General features: G+C 40.4%; 2 protein-coding genes across 5 annotated transcripts in view; both read right to left on the bottom strand.

The window, feature by feature from the left end:
- The window catches only part of LOC144005093 (C-reactive protein-like), a 32,954-nt gene extending 12,471 nt beyond the window's left edge, over positions 1 to 20,483 (bottom strand). The window contains exons 1-4 of one of the 4 annotated variants that reach the window (XM_077503007.1): positions 20,283 to 20,483; positions 20,075 to 20,160; positions 19,629 to 19,786; positions 19,493 to 19,559 (exon numbers count right to left, since the gene is read on the bottom strand). Coding sequence is in view for 1 of the 4 variants with exons in the window: in XM_077503010.1 (XP_077359136.1) it covers positions 17,437 to 18,047; positions 19,493 to 19,559; positions 19,629 to 19,631 (681 nt within the window). In the remaining 3 variants the exon portion in view is untranslated. Of the gene's footprint in view, positions 1 to 16,366; positions 18,048 to 19,492; positions 19,560 to 19,628; positions 19,787 to 20,074 lie in introns of those variants that run through there. The other 3 variants (XM_077503010.1, XM_077503008.1, XM_077503009.1) reach the window with 3 other exon arrangements.
- A 387-nt stretch (positions 20,484 to 20,870) lies between these two features.
- Positions 20,871 to 27,372, bottom strand: stub1 (STIP1 homology and U-Box containing protein 1). Its single transcript, XM_077503220.1, has 8 exons — positions 27,238 to 27,372; positions 26,430 to 26,661; positions 24,854 to 25,052; positions 24,624 to 24,789; positions 24,472 to 24,547; positions 24,334 to 24,390; positions 23,351 to 23,467; positions 20,871 to 23,274 (listed from the first exon to the last, which is right to left on the bottom strand). Exons 2-8 carry the CDS (start codon positions 26,541 to 26,543, stop codon positions 23,149 to 23,151), a joined length of 855 nt encoding a protein of 284 aa, XP_077359346.1. The 5' UTR covers positions 26,544 to 26,661; positions 27,238 to 27,372; the 3' UTR covers positions 20,871 to 23,148.
- Between the last annotated feature and the right edge of the window lie 200 nt (positions 27,373 to 27,572).

Below are 27,572 nucleotides of genomic sequence, written 5' to 3'. Positions count from 1 at the left end.
AAATGAATTCTCACCAGGAGCTATTTATGACAAATTGAATCGCAAGTCAATCAGGTGACCAGTGGTTGTGTAGTTTAGCTAATGCTAAATGATATCTTGGTTGGCATTTCAACGGCATTAAACTAGTCAGTGCATTACGATTAGCCTAACTTTTTTTTTTTCTTGGTCCCAGCAGCTATTGGAATCTGGCTATGCCATTTATCTCGTGCCAGTCCCACATTGTAACAGCTTGTATTGGGTCTGACCAGCGACCGCGGCATTATGCTAGTAAGACTACATTTCTCATGATTCTGAGATGCTGCGGAAGGAGAAAGCAGTTCTAGTTATGGTGTGACGAAAACATGCCTGCTAACGAAATGATGCAGATTAGAATCAGAACGCAAACAACGTAAACAGTAAGTAATTTTGTTTGGTTTATCGTATAACAATGATGTGATTTGAAATATATATGGCCCATAATTTTTATTTTATTTTTTTTTTTTTAAATAACGGTACACTGGGACCTGCATTAAAAAAAAAAAATGTGGTGCTGTGATTGGATCTGCGTGAAAGTCTGGGAAAACAATGGGACTGTCAAAATCTGCCAGGATTTGGAACACAAGACTCAAAATGATACTGTCCTGGTTAAATGGGATGTCTGGTCACCCTTGTGGGTTAATGCTATCTTAGCAGTATTTTGTTGAAGCTGGGCATGCATTGTATGTGACTATCACAAGTGCTGTAAATGCTTTGTACTTTCACTAAGCATTATGTTGGTTATGTGTTTAAATGAGACAACAGAATAGTAATAAACAATACAAAGACTAATATGCGACTATGCGTTGTGACAGAGCAAGATATGAACTTGCCTTGCTTTACTTTCACCACAGAAACTTGACGACTTGCTCGACACCTGAACGTTAAGATTAAGACTTTACTGACAAATTCCCAGAGCACTGAGGATGCATTTCCCAACAAATGAGACCAAAATCGGAACACGACCACATGGTAAACGTCCATATGTGTTGGGACCCGAGCACCCGTGCAGCCTCATGCCGGGACCAGGCTTGTATTCCCTCAGCAAAGCAGGCACAACACACTCTGGGGAGCCTGGTGTCAGCCACTTTCCCAGCTGCGACCAGGCCCCCCACCCTTGTGGGGACCCCACCATCACTTTCCCTTCGTGAGTGTGGGGTCGTTAGGGGGAGAGAGAGCGCCAACTCCTGGAGGAGGCCCGTGCGACGCTAGCTGTCCATGCGGCAGGAATCGAGGCAGACAGGGACCAAAGGCCGTCAGCATCATCCCTTAGGGTGCCTCGGCCTCCCAACTACAAGTTCACGTTTTAGCAAACCATATGTTCTCCCTCTGCCCCCCAGCGCAGCACAGACCCTCTCAGCCAGTTAGCAAATAAACAAGTCAGGAAGCTATAGCTTGCGGGGAGGCTTGTTTGCCTCTCAGTGGCTGTCAGCCTTGTGCCTTTTCACTGCCGCTCAGCTGTTTCGAGCACTGTGGCTTCACGATGAAGTCCAAGAATGATTCGTGGCAAACAAAATTGTGTTGCGGCAGCCTAAAAACTCTTCTCCTGGTGTTAAAAATAATAATTCTGTTACGGAAAAATACAAACAAGCTACACTTTTTACTCATTACTAGCTCAGTTAACATTTTTTGTTCAGTCATTTCTCAATGCTAGCAATGCTAACAAAGCTAGCAAAGGAAATACACCTTGAACACATTTTTTTTTTGTTCCCTGCTGTCGTGTGCTGAAGGTTGGATCCCAAAGCGCAGACACAAATAAGATTTTCACTATTCATTCACATCGAGAGGCGTAGAACAAACTTGACTAGACGAGAAACAAAGAGTTGCACAAAGGGACAGAAAGCAATAATCCGGCAACCACAAAAAATTCACATACTGCACCTACAGACAGTGAATCGATCTGATTGGTTGTAGCAAGTAAAGGACCAAAGAACGACATCACAAAGGTCTAAAATCACCTAAAGGATTAAAGATTGACATCACATAGCCTAAAACTATTTGAAAATAGATGATGGTTGCATCAGTTCAAACAGACACTTGTTATATCAGTACAAAACAGACACTTGACCTCACGGTCGTGAACCCAACTTAACAGGTCTTGAACTTAAACTTAACCCTGGCGTGACCCCAGGGATAACACCCGCCAGTACGAGCCATCCAAATTAATAAAAGAGAAAAACAAGTGCGCTAGAGCAACTCCTCAATCCAGTCCAATAAAATGTCACAGTCCAGTCTGTACTTTTTAAATTCATAATGAACCAAGATGTCTGCTTGTGTTTTCCAGAGGGGTGAATGATAGACAGAGCCAAACAGATGGACAGGGTGTGTGTGTGAGTACAAGTTCCATGGAGTCAGTCAGTCAGTCAGTCAGTCAGTCAGTCAGTGGTCCCTTTGGGCAGAGAAACTGCCCACAAATGGACAGCTGCGCCTTGGGCACGACATTCAGGAAGTGGACTAGCGCACATAGCACACTTCTGGACCCCTCAGGGTGCAGCAACTCACTGACCTGACATCACATCAGTCCAAAGTTTGCTCCAAGGTCACACAACATCACCATTTTGTAACAGGAGCATTCCTACACTACACTTTCTTAGGTACACACGACTTAAGACTTGACTTTATTGCTCCCTCTGGGAAATAAGCTGGAGTCTGCCTCAAAATGCAAACTATCAAAGAATTAATCATTAAATGATGATTTTGAAGCCTGACGTTTACTGTAAAACTGACACATTGCATGTCTAAACAGCACCAAGCCACAGTATTTCATCTTGCAAAAGTCTGCTAGCATAATGCTAACAAACACCATTGATAGGCTAGCAGAAACTAGCATTGATGTTACCATAACTATTAAATAAAACCTCAGGTAAACAAAAATAACAACCATTTTAGCTATAATTATAGTTATAATAACGGTATAATTTAATAGTAAAATAAAAATGATTTCTGACCTTTTTGGCCCAATGTTTTTTGTTAGTTTTTTTTTATTATGTAGAGTAACCTTAGTTTACGCACACACATATTGAGTGACATGACAGCCAGCCTAACTGACTGGTCCATTGAGTCATCAGTGACCTTCCACGGGATTGGACTTGCCACGCCAATTGACCAAATCACTGATCTTTAAAAGCAGCTCTGCGGGCACAAGGCGGTGGTGGGTGAGGGGTAGCATTGACCACGCTTCCCCCCCCCCCATGCTCTAATGAAGACACACATCCACATAAACGCACAAATACTCCTTCCATGCACCTCACTCTCTAATCAAGGAGCAGGCAGGCGTGGTGACACTAACGAGAGGCGACGGCTCCACAGCGCTCGGGGCAACGACCAGCTCGGCTGTCGAGACCGCCGAGAGAGTCCGCCAGGCACGCACTGAGGCAAGGAAAGGTTTGCTGTTTTGGGAGGAGGAGGAGGAGATGGGGTTTGGTGGTGGGGGGGGGGGGAATCACAGGGAGAGAGCTGCTGGTGTGGACACGAGGGGAGTTCATGAAGAAGATGGGATGCACGAGGAGTTGGCCTACCTCATCCAGCTGCAGCTTCATTGTCTCTAAATGCATCTTCACATCATCGTCGTGTGAATGTGCTTCAACATGAAGGGTGAGAAATGTGGAAGGAGGGCGTTAAATATGTCAAGTGTCGGCATTGATTTGGGAATGTTGACAGTGGGAGAGTGAAAATATGGAATTTGGGGAATGTGAAAAGTAGTTCGGAGCTGGTTGAATCTGTCAAGAAATTATTTGGGGGGAAAGAGGCAAATGTGAAAAAAAAAAAAATGCAAATTGTGTTGTGAAAATTTTGGAAGTGATACAAATCCAGTAGCTCTGTACATGTGATTTGAAGTTGGAAAGAGGATGTTATATAAAATGTCTGCTTTGACTCATATTGACATGGAAGATGTGTAAAACCTAAAAATGTGGACATAATTTTCCCACAATTCCACCTTTTTAAAGTACCTTTAAAATACACATTTTCACAATAAAACTCCCAACTTTCCAGATGATTCAGGACATATGCCACTATTTATCACATTCTCAAAATAAAATCCACATACTGACATCCTTTTCAAACCATCTCACAATCTGCATTTTGCCAATTCCATAATAAAAATAGCACAGCAGTCAGCTTCTCAGCATTCTTACAGATATTCCATTCTATAGTTTGGTTACACGAAAGCGCCACACAATTCTTCCCAAACCAGCCAGCCCTGGGGCCTACTTGCAGAGTGTCGTGCCCCTCCGCCTCAGTTGCACCCCCCACCATCACCACCTCCCTCCTCCCATCTCCTCCGGAACACAGTTTAACTTCTGTCATCTAGATGAAGCAAGTGAGTCAGTCTAGGCGCGGTGAGAGGATGTGACAGGTCGGTAATGGACAGGACAAAGGGGGGATTTATGAAGTATTAGTAAACCTTAATAATTCAAAACACCAAAGACCCCGGGAGTCCCCCTGGTAAATCCCCATGTCTCCCACTCCTGTCACACTTTAGTACTGTGCTTTGCTAACAAAGTCAAGAAAATTGACTTTCATTAAATTTCCAATGGATCTTAATTTATCGAGTAACCCTGACAGAAAAATATCAACCCTGTTGTCGCTGTCTGCTCACCATGCACACCACCACCCACACTGAATAGGATGAACTTAACATCATGAAGGTCTTCCAGTCAGGTTTTAAAGGCGGCATAGCACAGTCAGCCCTGTTATGAGCTTTTAATGACAGGTTTACATCCTATGATGGCACACAGATCCACACCACTTGTGTGGTGTTCCACAGGGTTCAATTTCAGGGCCCCTGCTGTTTCCCTTGTATTTGCTACCCTTAAGTAATTATGGTATTTCCTTTCAGTACGATGCAAATGACAGTCATATATCTATGTATGCCTCACTGATAAAGAACAGGAAATCTCAAAGTAATACTGTACAGTAAGGCTGCACGATATTGGAAAAACATGCAATACGTGATATAGTTGCTGAATATAGCGACATCTATATTATTGCGATATTTAACATGTACCTAAAGAAATGACACTTTATTTAATGAAAGAATTATTTTTTTCATTTGGTAAAATAAGCAATTTCAATGCATTCTTAGTCAATTAATTGTAATTATCACTTAATGCTCATCTATTCGGTGCACATTTAAGTTACATCTGATTGGTCAAATGCAGATAAAAGCATAAAATTCCATATTAAACATATTGCATGTCTTTGAGGTATGCATATTGCATGGGCCAATAGCGCGATATATTTTCTCGATATATTGTGCAGCCCTACTGTACAGTATGGATGTAATAAAAAAATAAAAATAAAAATAAAAATAAGCTGCCAAAAGCCACCAGCTAGGTCTGGGTTTAAAAAATTCAAATAATCAATATCAAATCGATTTTCCTATTCATACCCAATACATTCATAAAACCATAAATCAATTTAAACATCTAATATTTCCCCATAAATATTATTTGATTTTTTTTATGCCTTACTGTTTTCTTGAAATTTACTGTGCACATGAATTTAAAAGTATTTTTTTAAATTTATGGAAGACATAGCTTATTGCACATTAAGACAATTTAGACTGTTTTAAGTTTATATTTACAATTAATATTTTAGAATTATGAAAATATTTTCATCTCATCCTTGCTGATGTCAATGTTTGTGTAACACTCAAAATCATTTGAGCAGTTACTGCCTCCGCAAGATTTACTTTAGAACTTAATATTGGTGAAGTAGATATCATGTCCTTGACATTTAAGAATAAGTGATGTTCCATCATGAATCAATATCGGATTGAACTGAAGTGAATCGAATTGCGAAAACTTAAACTGAACTCTTGTGAACCGAGTCGATCGATACCCAGCCCTACCAGCTGCCAATTCGTGGTTATCACATCGTAACAGAAACGCACGCAGAAAATAAAAAGCACTCGACGTGGAGGTATTTCCCTCGCTGTACGAAGATTGCATTTTTGTCCATGATTGGCAGCTGTAGTCATTAGATAGCCCCACTGGCTGTTCTTTTTTTCCTCTCTCGTCTGCGTGGCGGCGGTGGCTTTGCTTACGCTACAGTGACGGGTGTCAGCACTGAGGCCGCGTCCAGTCTGCCGTGGCCCGGTGTGACAGCGACGCCGCCTGACCAGTCCAGCCCTGACCCCCCCTCTCGCTCCAGCCCGCATCGCCCCGAGAGACGTGGAGGGTGATGCGGGCTGGCACCGCGGGGCCCTCTCTGACTGGTGCCTTTGCTGGTGGTCTCCGTGGCCTATTAGTGTCTCGCTACGGGCCTGTCACACTGACAAAACAGGGGCCTGTCAAATTAAGTAGAGGCCAAATAGCGGAGATATGTACTCAAAGGCACCGAGGGGAGACGGGGAGGAGGACCAGGATGAGGGAAGCACCGGTGCTAATGTCGACGGTAAGTGAGAGTGACAGCTGGAGAGCCGATCGGAGAGAGAAATCCGAGTCGGCGCTCGGTAACTGTAGCCGATAATGGCGGCGGTGGGATTGTCCTGAGGAGGCTTGCTGAGGGCCAATCCAAACAGAGCGAGACGGACGAACACGTGGAGGACGCTTGGGGTTCTGTCCCAAACAGCTTGGAGTTACACGACTCCAACTTAATGATATCTGACTGTGGAGCTCCACGTGTGTGTGTGTACGCAGGTGCGCTTTTGAGTTGGGATGCAGCATTTGCTCAAATGTTCAGACTTTTAGATGAAGACGTGCGCATCACTGCAGGCAGTCTGCACAAACTTTTCTTATCTGTTCAGGAAAAAAAAGTTTTTCTGTCTCCACTGTTTTTGTTTTCAGAGACACATGGAGTCATCGAGGTGATAAAACACCAAAAGGGAGAGTGAACGTCATTGAGGCCTACTAAAAGTAATAAAAACAAGTATGTACACAGCAATGCCTTAAAATATGAAAAACTGCGGTCGAGCTAAACAAAACAATTACAACTTGCATCTACACCATAGCACAAATGCTAGCAGATCCTGATTTGCACATCAACATCTTCGCCAAGTGTCCATTAAGCTCAGCGTGCCAACTATCTATCCAAACAATCTTTGTCCAAATGTCCAAAAACAACCACAAACTTTTTCCTTCTCTTAGCTTAATGCTAACACACGATACAAAATGCTATAGATCGGCTACACATTGCTTCTATGTGGTCGTGTTATAATGCTTTAAGCAACCGATATTTTAACGCATATCGATAGACAGTAACAATACTCACTGTAGGGGTGTTAAAAAAAAATCGATTCGGCAATATAACGTGATATTACAGTGCGCAATTCTTGAATCGATTTGAATCGATTTTTAAACATGGAAAAATATTAAACAAAACGTCTTAGGGTCAGGGTTCAAACCTTACGCATGGAAGATGACTTGACGTTTCAGATAAATAATACATTTTCATACAAATTTTACAGCGTACATGTACAAGTTTACTGATGAGTCTTTTCTAAATTTGAGTAAAAAAAATAAAAAATCTCAACAATCGACTTATAAATTTGTATTGGGATTAATTGGTATTGAATCAAATCGTGACCTATGAATCGTGATGCGAATCAAATCGTCGGGTACTAGGCAATTCACACCCCTACTCGCATGCATATATTCTTTATCCTCTGTGCTGCAAAACCAGTTTTGTCTACATGGCGACTGCCCTCTGGTGGCCAAGTTGCACACACCAGATGGGGCCGCAATTAATTTATCATGGTGCATTAACGGCTTCTTTACATTCTATTTAATTGTGTTATTATGACAGATTTTAATAAAGTATATTATACAATGCAATTTTATTTTATTTTATTTTTTTACATAAAAAGCATATAACGGATGGGTTTATTTTTATATTCATTCTTATTTTCAGAATTTTGTTTCCTATTTTTGAGTGATTTTTTTTTAACTTACATGCACACACAAACTACATATATTTATTTGTATTTAAATTTTCTGAATTTTTTTTTACCGTTTTCATTTTCACTTTTACTTATTATTTTGACATTTTTGGTCCTCCATAGGTCTGAACCATTACCCCCCCCCCCCCCCCCCCCCCCTCCCACCGCACTAAACGGGGTTCACCGTACCTCCGCGTGTGTCTGCTCTTGTGTGTTTGTGTGCCGCCATTTGGGCGCTCACGTCGCAGTGCGTTGCGGAGACCGAGAGGCTGATGCACTGTGGCAGCTCCCCCCTCGCAGCCACGGGCCAGCCCAGAGCCACTGCAGATGATAGTTTTAATTGCTTTCAATCTTTCAGGCTAGTCTCTGCCCAGTGGCGCAGGCTGCTGGTGTGTGCATGTGTGTGCGGTTGTTGTCTGAGGATGTTCCGCAAACATGCGTGTATGATGGATGTGTTTGTCCATTATGAGAGGAAAATGGGAGAATTAAGGCCTCGCAGTGTTACATGGGCTACGCATCGCTGTTACAACTACGGCATATGTTGAACAAACTGTGTTTGCATGCATCTGTGACTTAAGGTGTGCAAAGCACTTTTCTACACTGACTCTGACATGACATGGGGATTGTAGGTTGCCACAATATAGACATGCTAATTTGTGAGTACAAAATAGTAATTTGTGGCCACAAATTCGCATTTAGTGCGCGCATTATAGGAAGCTAATTCAGGGTGAAAATTGGACCACTATGCTGTGCTCACAAATTAGTATTTTGTGTGCATGTTAGACCTGCAGCATATTGTGGCCACGAAAAAGCTTCGATATTCAGTAGCACAAAATTTTAAGCCGCGGCGATAGAATACAAAATTGCGGCCACAGGTTAGCTAGATAAAAGATGCACGCAAAATGCTAATTTGTGGCCGCTAAATAGCTTAGCTATAGCGTGTGAACAGAATGCTAATTTGTGGCCATGACATAGCTGTGATGGCCACACAAAATAAAAATGAATGACGATAATATCATTCCTGGGTAGCAAGGTATGCAAATGAAGCAAACCTTCTCTGAAACGGTAGATGACATTTGTGTAATTGCACATTTGTTTGTCAAAGACAACAGGGATACAGGGTGTTGTGTTCCAAAATGTTTTGACCCCATTTCGTAGGCCAATAATTTTGACAATTTTCGTTGGAATGACCTCAAATTTTCACAGCTTGTGTAGAAAAGTTTCACGTTTTTGTGTGTAACGTTTGGCATTTCCATCTTTTCAGGTTAAGAAATGCCGTTCACTTCAAAAGAAAAGGCATTTTGCGTGTTAGAGTATGCTCGGACTCAGTCACCGAAGACGGTGCAGCGTGCTTTCTTCACAAATTTTCTTTTCTTTGTAAATTTAACCAATAAAACTTATGACCTTCAACATAAAGTGTTTCATTAAGATCCATCAAGTAGTTTCTGAAATATGGGCATTTAGAATGGGGTCAACCATTTTGGGACACCCTGTATTCAACCTACAAATGAAAAGTTTGTGTACACCTTACAACTAGATATCAGCCCCAATCTGGGGCTCCGCCCAAAGTGATGAACGGCGTCTAAATCCCTTTTCCCAAAAAATGTGTGTTTATAAATAATAAAGCTCGACATTTCATGCAAAGACCTCAAAACAAGCACTCACGTCCTTAAAAGCATTTTATAGGTGGTGAACTACAAAACCAGCGCATCAATAATTCAAGGCCCAATGCTGAGCTGGCATAACACAACAGTGAAAACATCTGCAAATTTGAATGGCAAGTGGGAATTGAACACCTTCCTGGTTGTGATTGACACATTTTCCCCAATCTGCTATCAACATCTGGTAGTGAACACAAGGATGTCTGCAAACAATAAAAGCCCTGCGCAGTATAGCGTTTACATAGATTTGACCTATACTGCTACCTACAATATACAGTAGTCTCAATATAGACTATAGGCAAATACATACACGTCACTATAGAAATCCATAGTGAAGTCAAATGGAAATCAGCCTTAAAAAGTAGTTTGGCCACCTCAAACCACCCCGAAGAACAACCCATTTTACACCACATTTTACTCCCCCTCCCTGCTTTTCTTCACCACACACGCACAGAGGAGGCTTGTGGCCGGGGGGTAAATTAGGCCCCAACATTCCCACAGAGGCTAATCTCCATCCATTTAGAGGCTTGTAATATTTAATCAGGAGGCCACGGAACGCCTGGCAGCATCGTGCACTGTGGCAGCGCTCATATGTTTGGAGGAGGCCGACAGCCCACAGGCCACTGGGGTCCAACGCTAAAAACATACTACAAAAACAAAAAAAACAAAAAAACATTCATAGAGATTTGGGAATGGGCATGTATGGAAATAAATGTTTTATTTTTTAATGTATTCATTTAATATTGTCAGACAAACATTTCGTGTGCTGTTAAGTTTAAATTATTCTTAAGCAAATGACCGACTGAAAAATATGATTTGGGGAATTCATAGCAAGCACAGTGGGATAGTGGTTAGCATGTCTGCCTTAGTTGTGCTAACTTTATATTAGGAAATTACATGCCCAGGTTTAACTTGCCTGGAACTGTCTTTAAATTGGCTAATAACCTGGCTAACTAGCAAGCTAATTGGCTGGTAGTTTAGCTGGTAAGCTAACGAACCAAAACAGCTTGCCAGCTAGTTCGCTCAAAATAAACATGAACATTCATCGTGAACCAGTTTCAACAACTGATTAGACAAATGGCTGAGAAAAAACAGAGAAGCTGTATCACTGTGTGTTTCAATGGCAAATGCTACATGGTTAGCTAGCTAGCTACATTGTTAGCCAGACTCGTTTTCAAGTCTGTCAACGTGATGACACAATGACATAACATTTGAAGCATCTGCCAAATCAATTGCAGATTTAAATACTGTATTTTCCGCACTATAAGGCGCACCTAAGAGCCTTCAATTTTTTTCAAAAGCTGACCATGCACCTTATAATCCAGTGCGGCTTATATATGGATCAATATTGAGCCACAACAGGTCTCGCTGTCAAGACGCTATCGGTGACCCTGCACAATCGGTGACGGGCATGCACAGAAGATCCCGCCATCTTGGATCGCTAGCTAATACTAATACTTTACCTCAGAAAAAATAATAAAACAGCTGTTTATTTATTTTGGGAGTGAATGGAGTTGTCAAGAAGCTGGTTTGTAATCTATTAATAAAGTTTGACTGACCAATCTGACTGTTTTGTTTTACATTCCCGTTAGCGCAGCACCATCTAATGGATGCATAATGTAACCCCAGCCTCTACTGTAGCGCCATATATGGAAAAGGTTTTCAAATATGTCATTCATTGAAGGTGCGCCTTATAGTGCGGAAAATACGGTAATCCATAATGGCTGCAATATCTAATAACCTAGCACGATTTTGACCCGGCTCAAAAGTAACCCCAAATAGGTAAAATATTTCATAACCTGGCACTTGTGTAAATGGGACAACCCGACATTTTTCGCTGTTTACAAACTGGTGTACCATCCAAATGACTCCAAAGCCACGACTCTAAGGTCAAATTGTTACATTTTGTCACTTTATGTTGAGTAAGAGAATCGGAGTGTTGGCCATCCCGCCTGGAGGTATCGCACCGGTAGAAGCCAAGCGCCCTCACCCTCACCGCTCTAAAGGTCAGGCTTCGCACCGCGAGTGTGAAAGGCGTCCACTGAAAAGGGTATTGTCCGTCTGTTTTTAACCGCTCACGACTGACGATCATGCCGGTGCGTGTTCATTCTGTATGTGTTCATGTGAATGAAGGCTTCATTTCAAAACAGGCAATACACAAAAAATAATAATCAAATATGCGATAAAGAAGTCATATCTTCCTGGATTTACCCAGCCAGCTGTGATTTTAGTGTTTTGTAAACACGGCAATTTGCGTTGCTAAGCGGGAAGACGTAAAAAGTGTGGTGTCGGTCGGTCCGATGCAACGCCTTGCACCCTGATTCGGAATGACTCTAATGGGAAGGCCTGGTGAATTTTTCATACAGCCCAGAGGGGGACGACGAGGGACCATACTGGCACATTACGTCCTCTTGGAGAGAGAGGAATGGAAGTGCTAAACTAACATTGAGGTCTTTATGTCCCAATTCCTATATCGTAAACAGTACAATTCCATAAAAGTCATTTTTAACTTCCTCGTGCAAAAACAACAACAAAAAAACACAAACTTGCCAGCTAAATAATTTATTTTTGCCTGTTTTATGAAAACGTCCCAATATAACTTCTTAGGCAAAGTGTGGCTGGTCAGCTACATATGGCCCGGCACATTCTTTGAACATCAATTTTGTATGTACCCCACCCACTCCACTAAAATTGGTTCATCAAAATGCATTTATTTATTTTGTTATTTGTGGATCTCGTTTGGTAATTGATTTTATTTTTGTTTTTGTTAAAAAAGAAGAAAAAAAATCAATCTAATTTTTTTTTTTTATTTCACTGTTATAAAAGGTACAATAAATTTGATAAATTATTTTTACTTAAAAAAATACATTCGATTTGTAACAATACATTAGAAAATAATTTTTAAATCAAATACACAAGTATTACCAGTAATTTTATTTTGCAAAATAAAGTGATTGTTTAATTGATAACAATTATATGAATTAGAAACTCCTATTTGTAAATGAGCATAGATTAATTTGCTAGTTGAAAAATTTCACCTATTTTAATTAGATTTTAATGTACTTTTAATTAACATTAATTTTAATTTAACATGTACAGTAAGCACAGACACACAAATGTGTCTTCTATACATAAGTGTAGTATATGTATATGATAGTATATAGTTATTTAGGTTAATACTAATGATAACAAGCAATACCATTTTATGATGAGCAAAAATGATCAATATTTAAAATAAATACATTAAAAAATGTAAAATTAAAATTGGTTCAATAAGAATACTGGCATTAAATACACAATTTAGTAATGAGCATCGACATTCTTTCAAGCAAACATTTTACATTGTAGATTTTATTTGTATTTTTTTGTAAATCTCATCTTCGACTGACCTAGCCCATCTGTCCAAATCAAACTTGGCCCTTAAGCCGAAAAGCCGCCCGGGCCGGCCGGGCCTGGTCTACCGGGAACGATGTGTGATTAACGAGAGCAGCTTGATCCGCTCGCCTCTTTGTCATGTCCGTGAACAAACGCCGGCTGAATAATGCCCAAGATCTCAATTTAATGGGCTGAAATTTCTGCAAGAAAGCTCTAAAAACATTATCCATCTGTTCAGTGCACACACGCTTCAGTTCGCCGGGATAGCTCGTAGCACTGTCTTGCCGTATGCAAATATGTTTTGCCTGGAAATCTATTTGGAGTTGCTCGAAGGAATCCAGAACGGTCCGCCTTCTGTCTCCCCTCGCCCGACTCACGCGCTGCTCCCGTCTAGCTCCTCTCGCGTGGAAGACATTTCACCAGCTCCGCACGCACCCGAGTCAGCGGCACCTCGGAGCACCGTGGGCCCTATATGCAGATCTGGCAGGCCCCGTGCGGACTGGGGGTTCGAGGGGAGGGGAGGCATGCAACTGTTTGCTCACTTGGACAAAACACGCCATGGAAGGCGCACGACGAATAATTATATGGCCACTTATCATCACCACTACTTAGCACAAAGTCTTCTTTCCTCTTAAAAGGCCAAATTCAAGCTACAGCAATGGTAAATATTAGGAGTGGGGAAGTACTGATAAGGTGTCGAGTACTCCTGGAGGCTGCCGATACTGCAGCAGTTTGACACATCACTGAATGATCATCATCATCTTTGGCCACAATTTCTTGTCATTGCATAATGATTATGATTATACCAAAAGTACTAGAGATATTGGTACTTGCCATCAGTAAGTACTCAAACAGTGAATACTCATGCAAAAAAAAAAAAAAAGTGATACCAAACATTTCTGTTATATATGATTAATAGTTACAGACTTAAAATTAGAAAGTTAGGGGCAAAAAAAAAAAAAAAAGCGACCAATAGCTACAAATTAGCAACTACATAGTCGATGCTCCCTTCTAAAATGTTTTAAAATGATCTATGCTAATATTTAAACCTTTAAAATACATCAAACTATAATCCCAAAGTACTTTTAGATCATTTAAAATTCATTTTACACTCAAATAATACCTTACATTTATTTTATTATGAAAAAAGTACATCAGAAGATGCCAGCATGTATGTCAACTGTTTCTCAACCCTTGGAAATTACTACTTTCCTATAGACCATTTTCTTACATTTTTAATTCAGTGGAGTGTGGATTTTTAATTGGCACCCACCCATAAAGGTTTGTACAGTGGATATAAAAAGTCTACACACCCCTGTGTGAATACTTTCAATCGCTTCTCCACTCGTAATGACACCTACAACAATTGATCGAAACTCAATTACAATTTCAATTATTGCACTCCACAATTACAAAATCGGGATTAGCGTAAACAAAATCAAGATTATTAATAATAATTTGGAGTTGTTTAAATGTATATATTTGCACCTTTTTTAAATTTTAAAATGACTAATTTAATAAATCTTGTTTTGTCGAAAAAGGAACTTACATAATTATAGCGTTTCAAAGAAATGTATTTGTACAAATATTTTTTACGTTTAAACTTTTTGTTTTGTGCCAAAAACAAAATGATTGTCCTAATTGTGATTCCAATTATTACCAAATTAATTTTGATTAATATTTTCTTCATAAATCGACAACCCAACTGAATTTTTTTTTTTTGAGAGGGAACTACAGCTCAACAACTGAGATAATGTGGTTTATGTGGTAACCTATCACGTTCAAGCTCATGTTAAATAGGAATTAACACACACCTGGCACCAATTCCAAACGCCTCTGATTAGCCACCAAATAAAATTTCAGCTGTTCTAGTAGTCTTTTTCCTGCAATGGCTACGCTAAATTAGCCTCTTATATCTATTTATCAGCAAATAGTTATGTTGTACAGAAAAATAAGCTTGTGTCCATCTCCACGTCTGAGGAATCAGCATCCCTTTTTGGGCAGAAATGCATAAAGGCAAGCGAGCCGAGATGCAAGGCCCGGCCCACCAGATGGTCCACAAAGGTGTTACCGCACAGTGAGTGGGCACGGCGATTGATGCATTGCAACATCCAGGAAGGTGGAACATTTGGCTGCTGACCCGCAGTCACAACCCATCGGCCCTGCCTTCTCCTTATTTAGCAGCGGCAGCCACGGCGCACACGCACACACTGGGAACACGGCACTTTCCCACCCTCAAGGGAGCCTGGGCCACGCGCCAGAAACTTCTCCGTGGTCTCTGCAAGGAGGTCACGATGCCTCAGCGCAGGCCGGGAATAATGAGTGCAAGGACGCCAGTGGAGAAGGCGCGCTGCAACGGACACTTGGATGGAGGACAGCTGACCCCGAGCTGAGTCTTTGGGAGGCAAGCGGCGCCGTATGATTTCATTTCTGCTAGTTACATGTAACGAATTCTTCTTATGGTGTGTGATGTCAGGTGGAACTTGGAAAGTTCTGGTTTGGTGAGATGGTGAAAAGAAGAAAGTCGCCAAGGACTTTTTTTTCTCTTTTGGTCAAACGTCACCATCGTCTACAACAGTTGGCTTAACTTTTTGTGCTGTTGGTTTTTTTATTTACTTAAAACGGACAGATGGCTCAGGTCAGCAATGAGGTTTAAAAATAAAAATAAAAATAATAATAAATAAATAAATTATGAAAAGTGGAAAACGTGTATTTAAATTATATATTTAAAAAAAAATCAGGCTCACTTCTAAATTATGTTTACAATTAATTTTTATTATTTTACCAATTACAAAAATTAATTTCTAACATTTTTTTATTTATGCACAATTATTTTAATAGCAGTTCATACTCTTAAAAATGTGCATGTATAAAAATAGTACATTTGGATAACTTTTGAATTTAATGTATTTTTAATTTCACTATTTACAAAAATCAATTATTTAATGTGATAAATGAATCAAACTGAATAGGTTTCGATGAGTCAATTTGAGGGGGAAATAATGGGCTACATTAATGCAACAAATGGCCCAATAAAATGAAAAAAGGTCAAACAACCTGAACGAAGCCTTGCCCCAGAATTTGCTTTCAAGTGAAGTGTCAGACATCACAATCAGAAATCATCGTCATCCACCAGCCCAGTCAAAATCGACCCATCGTGACAAGACACAAACAAAACAACTGATTCTGAACGCTGCTAATTCTGCTAATCAAGGGTAGCATGATGTCAGTACTGACAATAGGTTCATTGTGTGGCTGATGACACTGACGATTGTGTCTAGTAGTTATTGAATGATCAGCCTAAAAAAACAGAAAGTCGCAGTAGGACCATCTCTTTATTATTTTTTTAAGTGGCACATTAAAGTTCACAGTTTACCTTTAGTTTGTTGGAGATTTAAAGAATTGTAAATGTTGCTAAGATTGTTATTCTTACCTCCACAAGAGTGCTTCAAGCCGTTTAATGACAATCCAGTTAAAGTTAACTGTAAAACTAAACACAAAAAATAATTACACACATTGTATACATTTCAATACAAGACAATTTGGTTTAGAAATATCACTTGTGCTAATGCTAACAGTCCCATTGACAGGCCCATAGGCAATTAGCATTCAGTTTCAGGCGTAATGCTGTAGTTGCACATACGGAAATATATTCAAAGTTATATTGCTGGCGCCGGGCCAAAAACTTGTACCGCCAAACTAGTTACTTCTCAGAGACCCCAAAAATGGTGTATTTGTTCAATGCATCCTCAAACAACGCGAGCAATTTTCAACACTTGAGGTTAAATGATTTGTTAAAATAAGAGCCACATATATTGCTTGTCCAAAAGTATATATTTTTAGAAAAATATTAATTTTAACAAATTGTGGCTCTATGAGCTTTTGGCCCGACGCTAGAGAATATTCTTCCTAAACTGTGGGGGGGGGGGGGGGGGGAAGTATTGTCAATAAAGTTCAATCACGACTTTCTTCTTCTACTGTTTTTATCTTAACATAAGTGTATGCCACACTGCCCCTACTAGGCTAAGGTGTGCACTGCAGGATTTTTTTTGTTTTTTAATTTTTAAGTAATTTTTCCGTCATTTCGAGTCATATTTAAAGTTAAGTTTTTGTTAGAGTAAATTCAATGAATAATCATACTTTTTATTTTTCCCCGTAATCACCTGGCATGCGTTTTCAAAATCTATCGATACCAGCAACATAAAGGGACTTGCAGTAAAATTAAAACATCCTCCACATACCAAATAGCAGAAGGTACATAAATACCTCCAAAAGATCAGCATTATTCAAGTTGTTCCCCATACAACTTTTTTATGCACATTTTCCCACCCCCAAGCTACTACAGTACTCATCAACCACTAGAAGCTTGAGAACCCCAGTAGGAGGCTCTCTGACATAGGGGCCCTAATTTAAAGTATGATGAAAAATCAGTAATGCTATAACAAATATCAGAGGTGTACCAACGCAGACGTCCCGGTTCCCTCCACGAGACTCCACAGCCAGTCAGTCATCGTCCACCACCATCACGTTGCCATTAAGCTCATAATCAACAGTGGCCCAGTCAAAGATGTTTCCTTTGGGGACCTTGTGTCCGTAATGCCAGGCTTGAATCATGCTCCTGGAAAGGACGTAGTCCCACATATTCACATCAGTCATCTCCCCCACGAAACTCTGCAAGGCCTCCAAGCCCCCCAGATGTTTGTCAGGGTCCTGCCCCAGGAGGACGGTGCCTTCGGGACGGATGCTGTGTCCGGGTTTGTACACTTGATAGGTGCTACGCTTCCCGTCCACCCAAAAAGCGGTGAGGCCGGCGACGGATTCCCACGTCAGGCAGAGGCTGGTGCGAAAGGTGCCCAACGGGGGAAGGAAGAAAAAAACGCCGTCTCCGCTCATAAAAAAGGAAACGCGTCCGTCCTTCTCGCGCCACACGTTCAGCTCGTCGTAGTCGGCCGTGCGGTACGCGAACAGGATGATCTGTCGCTCTTCGGGCAGCTCGGTGGCCACGCGCATGCAAAGCGTGAAGGCCTTGAGCGCCATCTCCTTCATTGGCATCAACGTCACGTAGCTGAAATCCGTCTCGTAAGGGAAGACCAGGACTTTGCTGGCAAGACCCACTGGAGTAAATGTAACAGGTGGGACATTTTGTCACCGGAAATCACACGACACAAGGAGTGTTGTGAAGTAGTGTTAGTCATTCTTCGCAAAGAATTAATAATATAGACCTGTCAGTATTTTTAAATCGTCTTTTCGAGATGAAATAGCCATTGCTTAAAGCATATTAGGATATTTTGTTAACCCGGAAGTGACTATTATATTTTCCATTATGTGTTAGTGTAATACGGCTAGCGACAAATCATTTGTTTTATCTTTTGTTTGACAGTAACTTGCACTGGAAGCAGCATTAGACGCAAACGCTTCATGGAAAAATTGTTCACTATTTCCCAAGCTGCTGTTAATTGTGAATGTGAGTCCAGTCAAGTTAACTGTCGCCAAACAGGTTGAACTGAAATTATTTATTTGGAATTCAAAAGCCCAAAAAAATAATAATAAATGAGGGGGGAGTTGTTTCTATGGAGGACCAAAACTGCCAAAATTCTAAATAAATGACTAAATAAATAAATACATGACTAAAAGTGAAAATAAAAATGAATATAAAAAAATCTAAGTCGAAAATTATATACAAAATAAATAAATAAATATAAGTGGAAATAAATCCATTTTTATTTTCACTTTTAGTCATGTATTTATTTATTTATTTAGTCATTTATTTATATAGTCATTTATTAATTTTGAATTTTTGCAGTTTTGGGCCGTACTGACAAAATTCAAAAATGTGACTTATCATCTAGAAAATCAAGTCGCAAGTTGAGGTAACAGTGGACATGATCGTCACCCATTGCTGGAGCTCCCCATTGCAAGCCGGCAAGACTTCCTCGTTCGCGGAGTTTGCAATGGTGCAATGGCGGAGTCCAACCCAAGACACGCTTAGGACCGCCCCCTCATTTCAATAACATTTTGACTTGGCAGTATGCCCCAAAACTCCAAAATTCTAAATAAATAAATGACTAAATAAATAAAATAAATAACTAAACGACTAAATAAATAGATAAATAAATGACTGAATAAATAAATGGCTAAATAAATGACTAAAATAAATAAATGACTAAAAGTGAAAATAAAAACGGATTTATTTCCATTTATATTTATTTTTTTGATATAATTTTGAATTATATTTTTTATATTCATTTTTATTTTCACTTTTAGTCATTCATTTATTTATTTAGTCATTTATTTATTTTGAATTTTGGCAGTTTTGGTCCTCCATATTGTTTCATGCCGCTTGGATCTCAACTCACCATTGTACCACTGTTCAACAGCCCAATATTTTTAGTTGTTAGCATTTTTGTTACTCAGCTCATGTTAGCAAAGCTATGGGAACTTATTTTGATAGCAAAAAAATAAATTATCCACCCCAAACACAAACATACTCAATAGTATAATCAGTCTATAGTCAGTATGTTAGTATACATTTTCCATCATCATCATCATCACACTTTACCTTTCCTGGTTGAAGAGTGGGCCAAAGCAAACACACCAAATAGAAGCACGGCAAGCATGTGGAAATTCTGTAAACACACACCAGTGGTCAGTGAAAAAGTTGCAAGAGACAAAATCTTGTTGAAAAATTCTCTTACCATGATGTTGTGGTGCTGTTGTCGGTTAGTCAAAAGTAATTAATGTCTCCTCCTGTCCTCTGCCCTCCTTGTACCAGCCGTGATGTCAGACAAAACAATGGGCTCGGTGAGGGACTGATACACTCACACACATACTTCGCAGATGTGTGTGTTGAGGCCTTGTTTTGAAAACAGGGACGTTGAAGCGAGGGCCACATACAACAAAACGGAAGGAAGAACTTCAATTTTTGTGTATGAAACATGCTAAACCAGTTCAATAACATGAGGTCAACAAACAAACATATTTGGAGAAAATAACCACAAAACAAACAAAATAATACCATATGGTTCATTGTTCGTGTGGTGGTTGAAGTAGCGTGAATGAATGGACGGCCAAAACAAAACAAAAATACACAAAAAAAGTCCTTGTCTAATGACGGCCGTGTTAACACTTAAACGCTGCTTACCTTTTCGGATTTGATTTGCTACGTCACAGTGCCTCGGTTGCTTTGAAACTTCGACCAGCCCTGTTGCCACATTATTAGCTGAGAACCTGAGTTTTGTTTTCGCGCTCTATCGATACACAAAAGTTGAGTTGCATTTCCATGGTTGAATGAATTAGCACGTGATTAATTAAGCCACATGCTAGGCTAAGCTAGTAAGCGTGACAAAAACCTTTCCCCAATCTTTCCACTAAACCCAGAACGCAAAACTAAATTTTAATGTTTAGAATCTTGACTTTGTGCTTGTATCGAGGAAAAAAAACTAAATAAAAACGAGTCATTCTATTTCCATTCTGTTTGTCAGTTTTAACGTTTTTATGAATGGAGCAGATGCCACGGACTTCCGGGTTCACGAATCAGCCCGTCCACCAACCGTCGCGCTCCGCCAATGGGCGAAAGCATAAGTATTGGGACGCGGCTCATACGTCGCAAACCGGAACCGGAAACAAAGCTGATTTGTGAAAACATGGCAATCGGAAGTCCCACCTCCTTTTTGGCATATAAGCATTAGTTTTCATGCTAGGCTAAGCTAATAGAGACAGACTTCAAACTTGCTACTAAATCCAGAGCGTAAATCGACAGCTTGTTGTTTACACTAACAGTAATTTAAATACGCCTTTGCTGCAACTCATAAAAAATTAATACAAACTGAGCTGCATATGAAGTTAAAAAAATTTTCAGAGAAACAATTCAGAAGTATTTGCTCCTTCAATCGAACATCCGAACTAAAGTGCAGAAATAATTGCTGAGTACACAAATATTTGAAATAACAGGCATTTATTCACAGGATCGTGTCATCTGCTTCCTCGTATGGCTGCCATAACCGCATACTTTCTAAATTGAAGCCATACCAAAAACAATACCAATGTGGAGCAAGGATTGGCATGGTGAACATTTCTTGAATGATACTTCCAAAAAAAACAAAAAAAAAAACAAAAAAAACAGGGCCTTCATGTTATCAACATATCTACATTTAATACACTTTCAAGCTGAAAGACGGCAAGAAAAACAAACAAAGAGAACATTTTGTCAAGAAATAATACAAGCTAATTATTTACACTTTCTGCACTGTGATTTGACCACTCGGCGAGAAGATGAGTCAACTCAAAGCACTATATGTGTTTTACAGGAATGCTGGGAAAACAGAGGTAAGCATGACAGATGATGCACTTCCAGCATTTTAAACAAGTGGGAGGATGACACAGTGAACTTTTAGGCTTATAGATCCTCTCCCCACCGGTGATTGTTTTTGCACGTCAGCAAGGAGACACTTCAAATTAACAGCAAGGACAATCAGGGCCTGAAAAAAAATATTTTTCATGTGAAGAGCACAGTCACGAGGGAGATGCAGGCATCATACACACAGCCACAGCACATCTGTGCGCATGATCACCATTTTAAAGCACGTGTATGTGTCACCCAACATCAGCTGATTCACACACATTATGAAGGAATATTCAGCAATGTTGAAAACTTGAGAAAAAAATATCCAGCAGCCTTTCACCTTCTTTTCTCCACTCCACTGCTGCTCTGTTTTAAGAAAGTGCCCTGTTTCAACAGATTTTCAGCTCAAAACTAAACCGAATGCATACATTCATCTCATTTTAATTGTCTGTACTTGAGTGGATGGCAAGCCTTGATATCCAGAGCTTGAGGTCCATGTACGAGTACCGTGATACACTTTCCTCACGATTAAGAAAAATAGCATATTATTGACTACATGCTAAATTGCCACAAAAGTTGTTCAAGCATTTATTTGATAACCTATTAATGACTCGTGGCTAATAAATTGACAACAAATGTCCTCTCTAGGATGACTACAAGTTATTAGTGAGGCAAAACTGGACACTATTTGACAAGTATGTGCCATCAGTGGCCGTAAAACTACACTAGTGAAAATCTCGTGCTTCAGTTTAATGCTGCATTCGAGTGTGGTCGGAAGTCGGATTTATCCGAGTTGGGTTTTCCCAGTTCCGACCTGACAGTTTTTGAGATGAAAGTAAACAACCAAAATGGTGGCTACTCGTGATAAATTGCTTATTTTGGTCCAACTTCCGACCATCCTCGAATGCAGCCTTTGTACTAGTAGCGCACAGTCAACTAGTGCACATCAAGGATATCATACAAATACTCAAATGACTTTATGGTAAGCTGTTTAAGTATGTTTTCAGTATCTTTGATATAGTTTTTAAAGGCGAAAATTTGCATGAAGTGAAAACAAAAAAATAAAAATTCTACTAGTATATATCTGGTTGCGTGCAGTTGTGTACTTGCCTCACTAGTGAGTCTACTAGTACGCCAAAGTAGCCCTTACTAATGAGGGTAAAGAGGATACTAACACATGGGCCTTAGGATACATTTTAATAAATGCTTGAAAAAAGCCATTTGATAATTTATTCTATAGTATGCTGAATTGTACTTGAAGACAAAGTGCATACTAGTGCATGGCTTACAAGCTGGATATCAAGGATATGGAATAAATGGAGAAGAGTTCACTAAAAATGTCAAACGCACACAGCTGCGGGTGAGGGATTGTGGCGCCACCTAGAGGTGGAGCTGACAACTGAAACCACTTCTTTTTTTTTTAAACTCCACTGTCATTGTGTAAACTTGCATACAAAGTGGTCACATTTAACTGTTTTTTTTTTTTTTTTTTGGCATAGTTATCATTTCAGATCTAAACGTTAAGAACAAAGACTTGTGATTTGCTTTCTTTTGGCAGTCACATGCCGAACACGGGACGCTTACCTGGGATCGTGGCACTCGAGATCGAAATAGATAAGAGCAGAAGAGATGAAAGAGACCTGAGAGAGCGGCCCCAGAAGGATGAAAACTGTCAAAGATGTTAAAGGGAGTAGCAGGCCACAAGCGCACAGCCTCACAAATTTGGGATGCAAAGAGAACGGGACAGGCTACGAGGTCCGCATCAGCTCCCCTGTGCTCGTCCACAACGTGACCGCTTCGGTCCAGGCAAGGCGACATCTTCTCAAAAAGTCTCGCGTAGACTTCAGATAAACAAAACGGGAGACGGGATCCGTCTAGTAATCCTCCACCCAGCCGTTCTCCTGGATAAAGGCGTCGATCACTTCCTTCATGGCCAGGTTGGGGATGAGCTGGTCCTGGGTCAGGGGGCTTCGAGTGACCGGGTCGAAATGGCCCACTCGCTGAAGGGTTGAAACGGGATGTTGACGTTCTACTCTAGCGTCATCGCTACTTTGACAAATGGATGCATTTTGGTACCTGCAGGTGCTCCTCGATGTCTTTGCGGTCGTAGGTGATCCCGCTTGGTGTGATGCACGGCTCCCTCATCAGCTCAAAACTGATCTTGCCGCACAGGTAGTCTGGAATCTCACGTTTCTGTCGGTTAGGGACAAAAACGCTCTAAACGCTTCAGGCTCACTCATTTGATTCGTAAAGGGGAAGTCAAACTGAAGAATTTCTTGACAATAATACGTTCGTTATATGTGACCTCACTAGCCTAAACAAGACATTCCGATTATGCATCAATCCAGCCATTTTTATCTATCTCTGGGGGCGGCCATTTTGCCACTTACTGTCGAATGAAAATGACATCATCTGTGCTGAGGAAGTAGTTAATGACCACTCATCGCTCACCTGTTTTCTGGGTATGGTCAGCAAACTGAGCCATGATTGGTTGTTCCCTACTTCCTCAGCAGCGGTGATGTCATATCGTCAGTCGACAGCAAGTGGAAAAATGAATTTTTAACGGTATTAATTGTACGTGAAAAATAATGAAGTTATCAAAGTAATAATCTGGACAAATTATTAATTTTTTGCTGCTGAAAATGGTTAATCCCTTTAAGATGACATCACAGTTGCTCAGGGCTCAGGCAACGAACAATCACAGTTCACCTGTGTTCTGAAGCTGAGCTGTGATTGGTTGTTTTGCATTTTTGCTTATTTAATTGCATTACAGAAAATAATGGACTTTCATCACAATATTAAAATTTTCTGAGATAGTCCTGTACAATATTGTCTGGACATTTTGCTCAGGATTTACTTGTAATGAAAAATAAAATTTTGGTCATTTCGCCCAGCCCTACACAGAACATTTTGTTGTCAAGAACTTTTTGGGGGGTTGACTTTATATACGTGAAAAATGTTGGGGAACATACGAAAAATGTTGCAAATTTGGACTAAAAATAAATAAACAAGTTTTTAAAAAAAAAATGAAACATCAGACATATGCAGATGATACTCACTTTCCTCTTCTCATCCACTTGAGAAAACAGCTCATCCATCTCCATTAAGTACTTGTCCTGATTGGGTCATAATATGAATCAGTTAAAAAACAAAAAAAAAAAAAAAAACAGAGACAAAATGGAGGTCACAAAACGTACGTGTTTGGACGCAATCTTAGCCACGTCGCCGCCAATGTGATCGTCATCCTGCTTTTCTTTGTAGTCTTCAAGTTGTCTGCGGTGCAACGTGATATTGCATTAGTCATCTCTTCAGAGGAGACAAAAAAACAAAACAGCACGCCTGCCCTCACCGCTCCTTCTCTGCGAGTATGAGTTTGCTCAGGTAGGCGTGCAGCTCGTTCTCCTGGTTGATCCGCTTCTCCTCGATGCTGTTCCAACGCTTCTTCTTGGCAATGCGCAAGGCGCCGGGGATGTCGTCGCCGAAATTCAGCCTCTGTTCTTTTGCCAGATTGTACGCTGCAGAAAATCGACAGCGCGTTTTAGAACCCAATCCCGGCGCATCTATTCAGTTTGCTCCGACCTTTCTGCAGGTTCCCGATGGCTTCGTCGTAGTTCTCCAGCTCCAGGTGACACTGGCCCAGGAAGAAGTGGGCCTTGACCGACTGGGTGTCCAGCTCCAGGGCGTGCTTGCAGTCGGACAGCGCCTTGTCGTGCTGCTGAAGTTTCACGTGGCACAGGGCCCGGTTGGTGTAGTACACAGCCACGGAGGGGTTACGGTTCTGGAAGGCAACACGTCAAACCGACATCACTAATAGACATCGGAATAGAGCAAAATGCAGCTTTTGACATGATTTTGGATGGAAAGAATAATGTGCATATTTATACTACGGATGGCTGAATACGTAGTGGATATAGAAAGTCTACACACCCCTGCAATCCCCCCTCCCCCATCATTAATGTGACTTAAAAGCATGAACAACTCAATTAACAAAAATAAACAACTGACAAAATGTTGTGGTCGAAATTAGAAAAATACAAAATAGCCATTAACTCATTCACTCCCAGCCATTTTCACAGCCTTGACTCCCAGCTGTTTTATTGGATTTTGTCTGATTTTGCAAGGCCCACAGAATATTGTGTTCAATTGCTATAAAATCATGGAACCTACCAAAAGAAAGATTAAAGTCTCTTCTTTCGTCAGGAAAAAACAAGTATATTTCTATCTGTTTCCGTTTTGCAGCAATTAGCATTAGAATAGCTACGTTTCATCATTATTCCCAAATCTATTTTGAATTGTGAGTAATTGAGTTTTTTTTTTTTTTTTTCCCCCAACCTGGTCCTGGTTGAGCTCCTTTACTCTGCTGCCACCTGCTGACCGGTTGTGTAATAACTACAATTTCTTCAACCTTTCTTTGTAATTGAGAGGCATCAAAGCCTTCTGTATGCTCTAGCATAAAAAACAAAACAAAAAAAAACGTATAAATACGTCTTTGGGACACTTAAAACACATAAAATAAAATGTATATATACATTTTTACCTGAGGTCCCAGGTTAACACCAAGTCCCAAAAATTGTGAAAAGTGAAAATTGAACAAAATAAAATAAATATAATTATAAAGAGCTAATGGTGATGCTTATTCCTGGTTTAAATATGTGCAAAGATGCAATGCTGCAAAGGCATGTATGTGTGAGTATAACTGAATGAAACGCAATATCAGATAATATTCACAAGGACATTTTGTACTTCACAAAAACAACAGTGTACTAGAAAAGGACTTCAAGGTGCAGGGATGAACAGAACAGGCAAAAGAGGGTATGATGGTAATTTTGAGTAGGTGATTTATTAGTTTTTGAAATCATTCAAATAAATCATTTTTAATTAACCGTGATTTGAATATCAAACAAATTACTTGTGATATCTTTTTCCCTTCATAATTGTCCAGTCCTAACAGTACACAAATTACTGGCATATATTGAAATACAACTCGTCGTCAACATTAGTCTATTGGATAGGGTGACAAGACGGAAGCCAATGTTTAATCTTTTGTATGTTTGGCGCAAACACAACATCATCCATCAATCCAAAATGACCTTTGCATCGGGTCGCCCTATGAAAGTCGCAAGAGCGAAGGGTGCTCCAAGGGGGATTTACTCACAATCGCCTTGCTGTAGCACGTCGCAGCCTCCTGATACTTGCGGCAGAGGAACAGGCGGTTCCCCTGCTCCTTCAGCTCCTGCGCGGTGGAACTCTTCTCCGGGCTGCCGGCCATCTTCTCCACCGGCTCCGCGGGGCCCGCCTCGCCCTGCTTCCCTATCCTGTTCCCCGTCTCTTCGGCTGGCTCAACCGACAGAGTCAAGAACGCCCCGTCCCCGCCTGGATCTCCAACACTGTCGAACAAACACTGCGAGTTAAGATCCTGCAATGCGTGTCTTTTCGATCAAAGCGACGAAGCGGATTTTTCTCGTTATTTCGCTGACCGACAAGAGGGGAGAACAACCGGAGTGTTAACTCTTCGTTAGACGGATGTCAGCAAACATAGCGAGAAAAATACACTAAAGTGTCATTAGAAAACACGAACATTTAATAAAACACACACACGGAGCAAGTGGAACTGCTGCCACTTGCGTCCGTTTATCAAAGCGTTGACTTTACGCTGACTAATTGACGCTCGCTAGTTAGCCACCTAGCACACCGATGAACGCCATCGTGGCAATTCACACGATGACGTTTAATATATCAATTATTAACATTAACACCGTGAACCATGAGCTGTTAATGCCATCGAAGTCGGGTAAGGATAGAAATATAAAATAACAGTGGGCCGTTAAAAAGCCTTTAGCATTTAGCTAACATCCAAACGCTAGCTCAAACGCTAGGTGATTTATTTTTCTTTTTTTCATGTCACGTCGACGTTAGCAGTTGTCGGATTGATAATTTTAAACAGCGGTAGTTAAAACGCTCACCTTTCGAGAGACGTCTCACATCCAAACTGTTTTAAGGAGATCGATTGTATAATGCTGCTGGATTAAATTTCTAGCTCTTGAAGCTAACATGACAGGTTGTTGTTATGCTGACGTCACGCGTCGCTTTACGGCGACGGAAGCCGCGATGGACACTTAATTTCCTGTACTATATCAAAATAAAATGCGCACATATGACTTTTTTAATGATAGAAACAAGTCGGATTGTCTTTCAATATTGTATATTGAACGAAATAGTTTTTTAAAAACTCTAAAAGGAATAACTAGGAGTGATTTTCAGACTGCACTAACAAAGTATCACCAGATGAGGGCGTTCT

The sequence above is a fragment of the Festucalex cinctus genome, chromosome 17 (assembly GCF_051991245.1).
Source record: "Festucalex cinctus isolate MCC-2025b chromosome 17, RoL_Fcin_1.0, whole genome shotgun sequence".
Classification (NCBI taxonomy): Eukaryota; Metazoa; Chordata; class Actinopteri; order Syngnathiformes; family Syngnathidae; genus Festucalex; species Festucalex cinctus.
This window is presented reverse-complemented; position numbering and strand designations above follow the sequence as displayed.

Bases quoted from the DNA above. Each gene is read 5' to 3' on its own strand.
- stub1 (XM_077503220.1), bottom strand. From the start codon at position 26,543: ATGGCCGGCAGCCCGGAGAAGAGTTCCACCGCGCAGGAGCTGAAGGAG. The intron at 25,053-26,429 runs GTGAGTAAATCC...GTTGCCTTCCAG, and splicing joins CGTGCTACAGCAAGGCGATT to AACCGTAACCCCTCCGTGGC. The intron at 24,548-24,623 runs GTGAGGGCAGGC...GTTGCACCGCAG, and splicing joins ATACTCGCAGAGAAGGAGCG to ACAACTTGAAGACTACAAAG.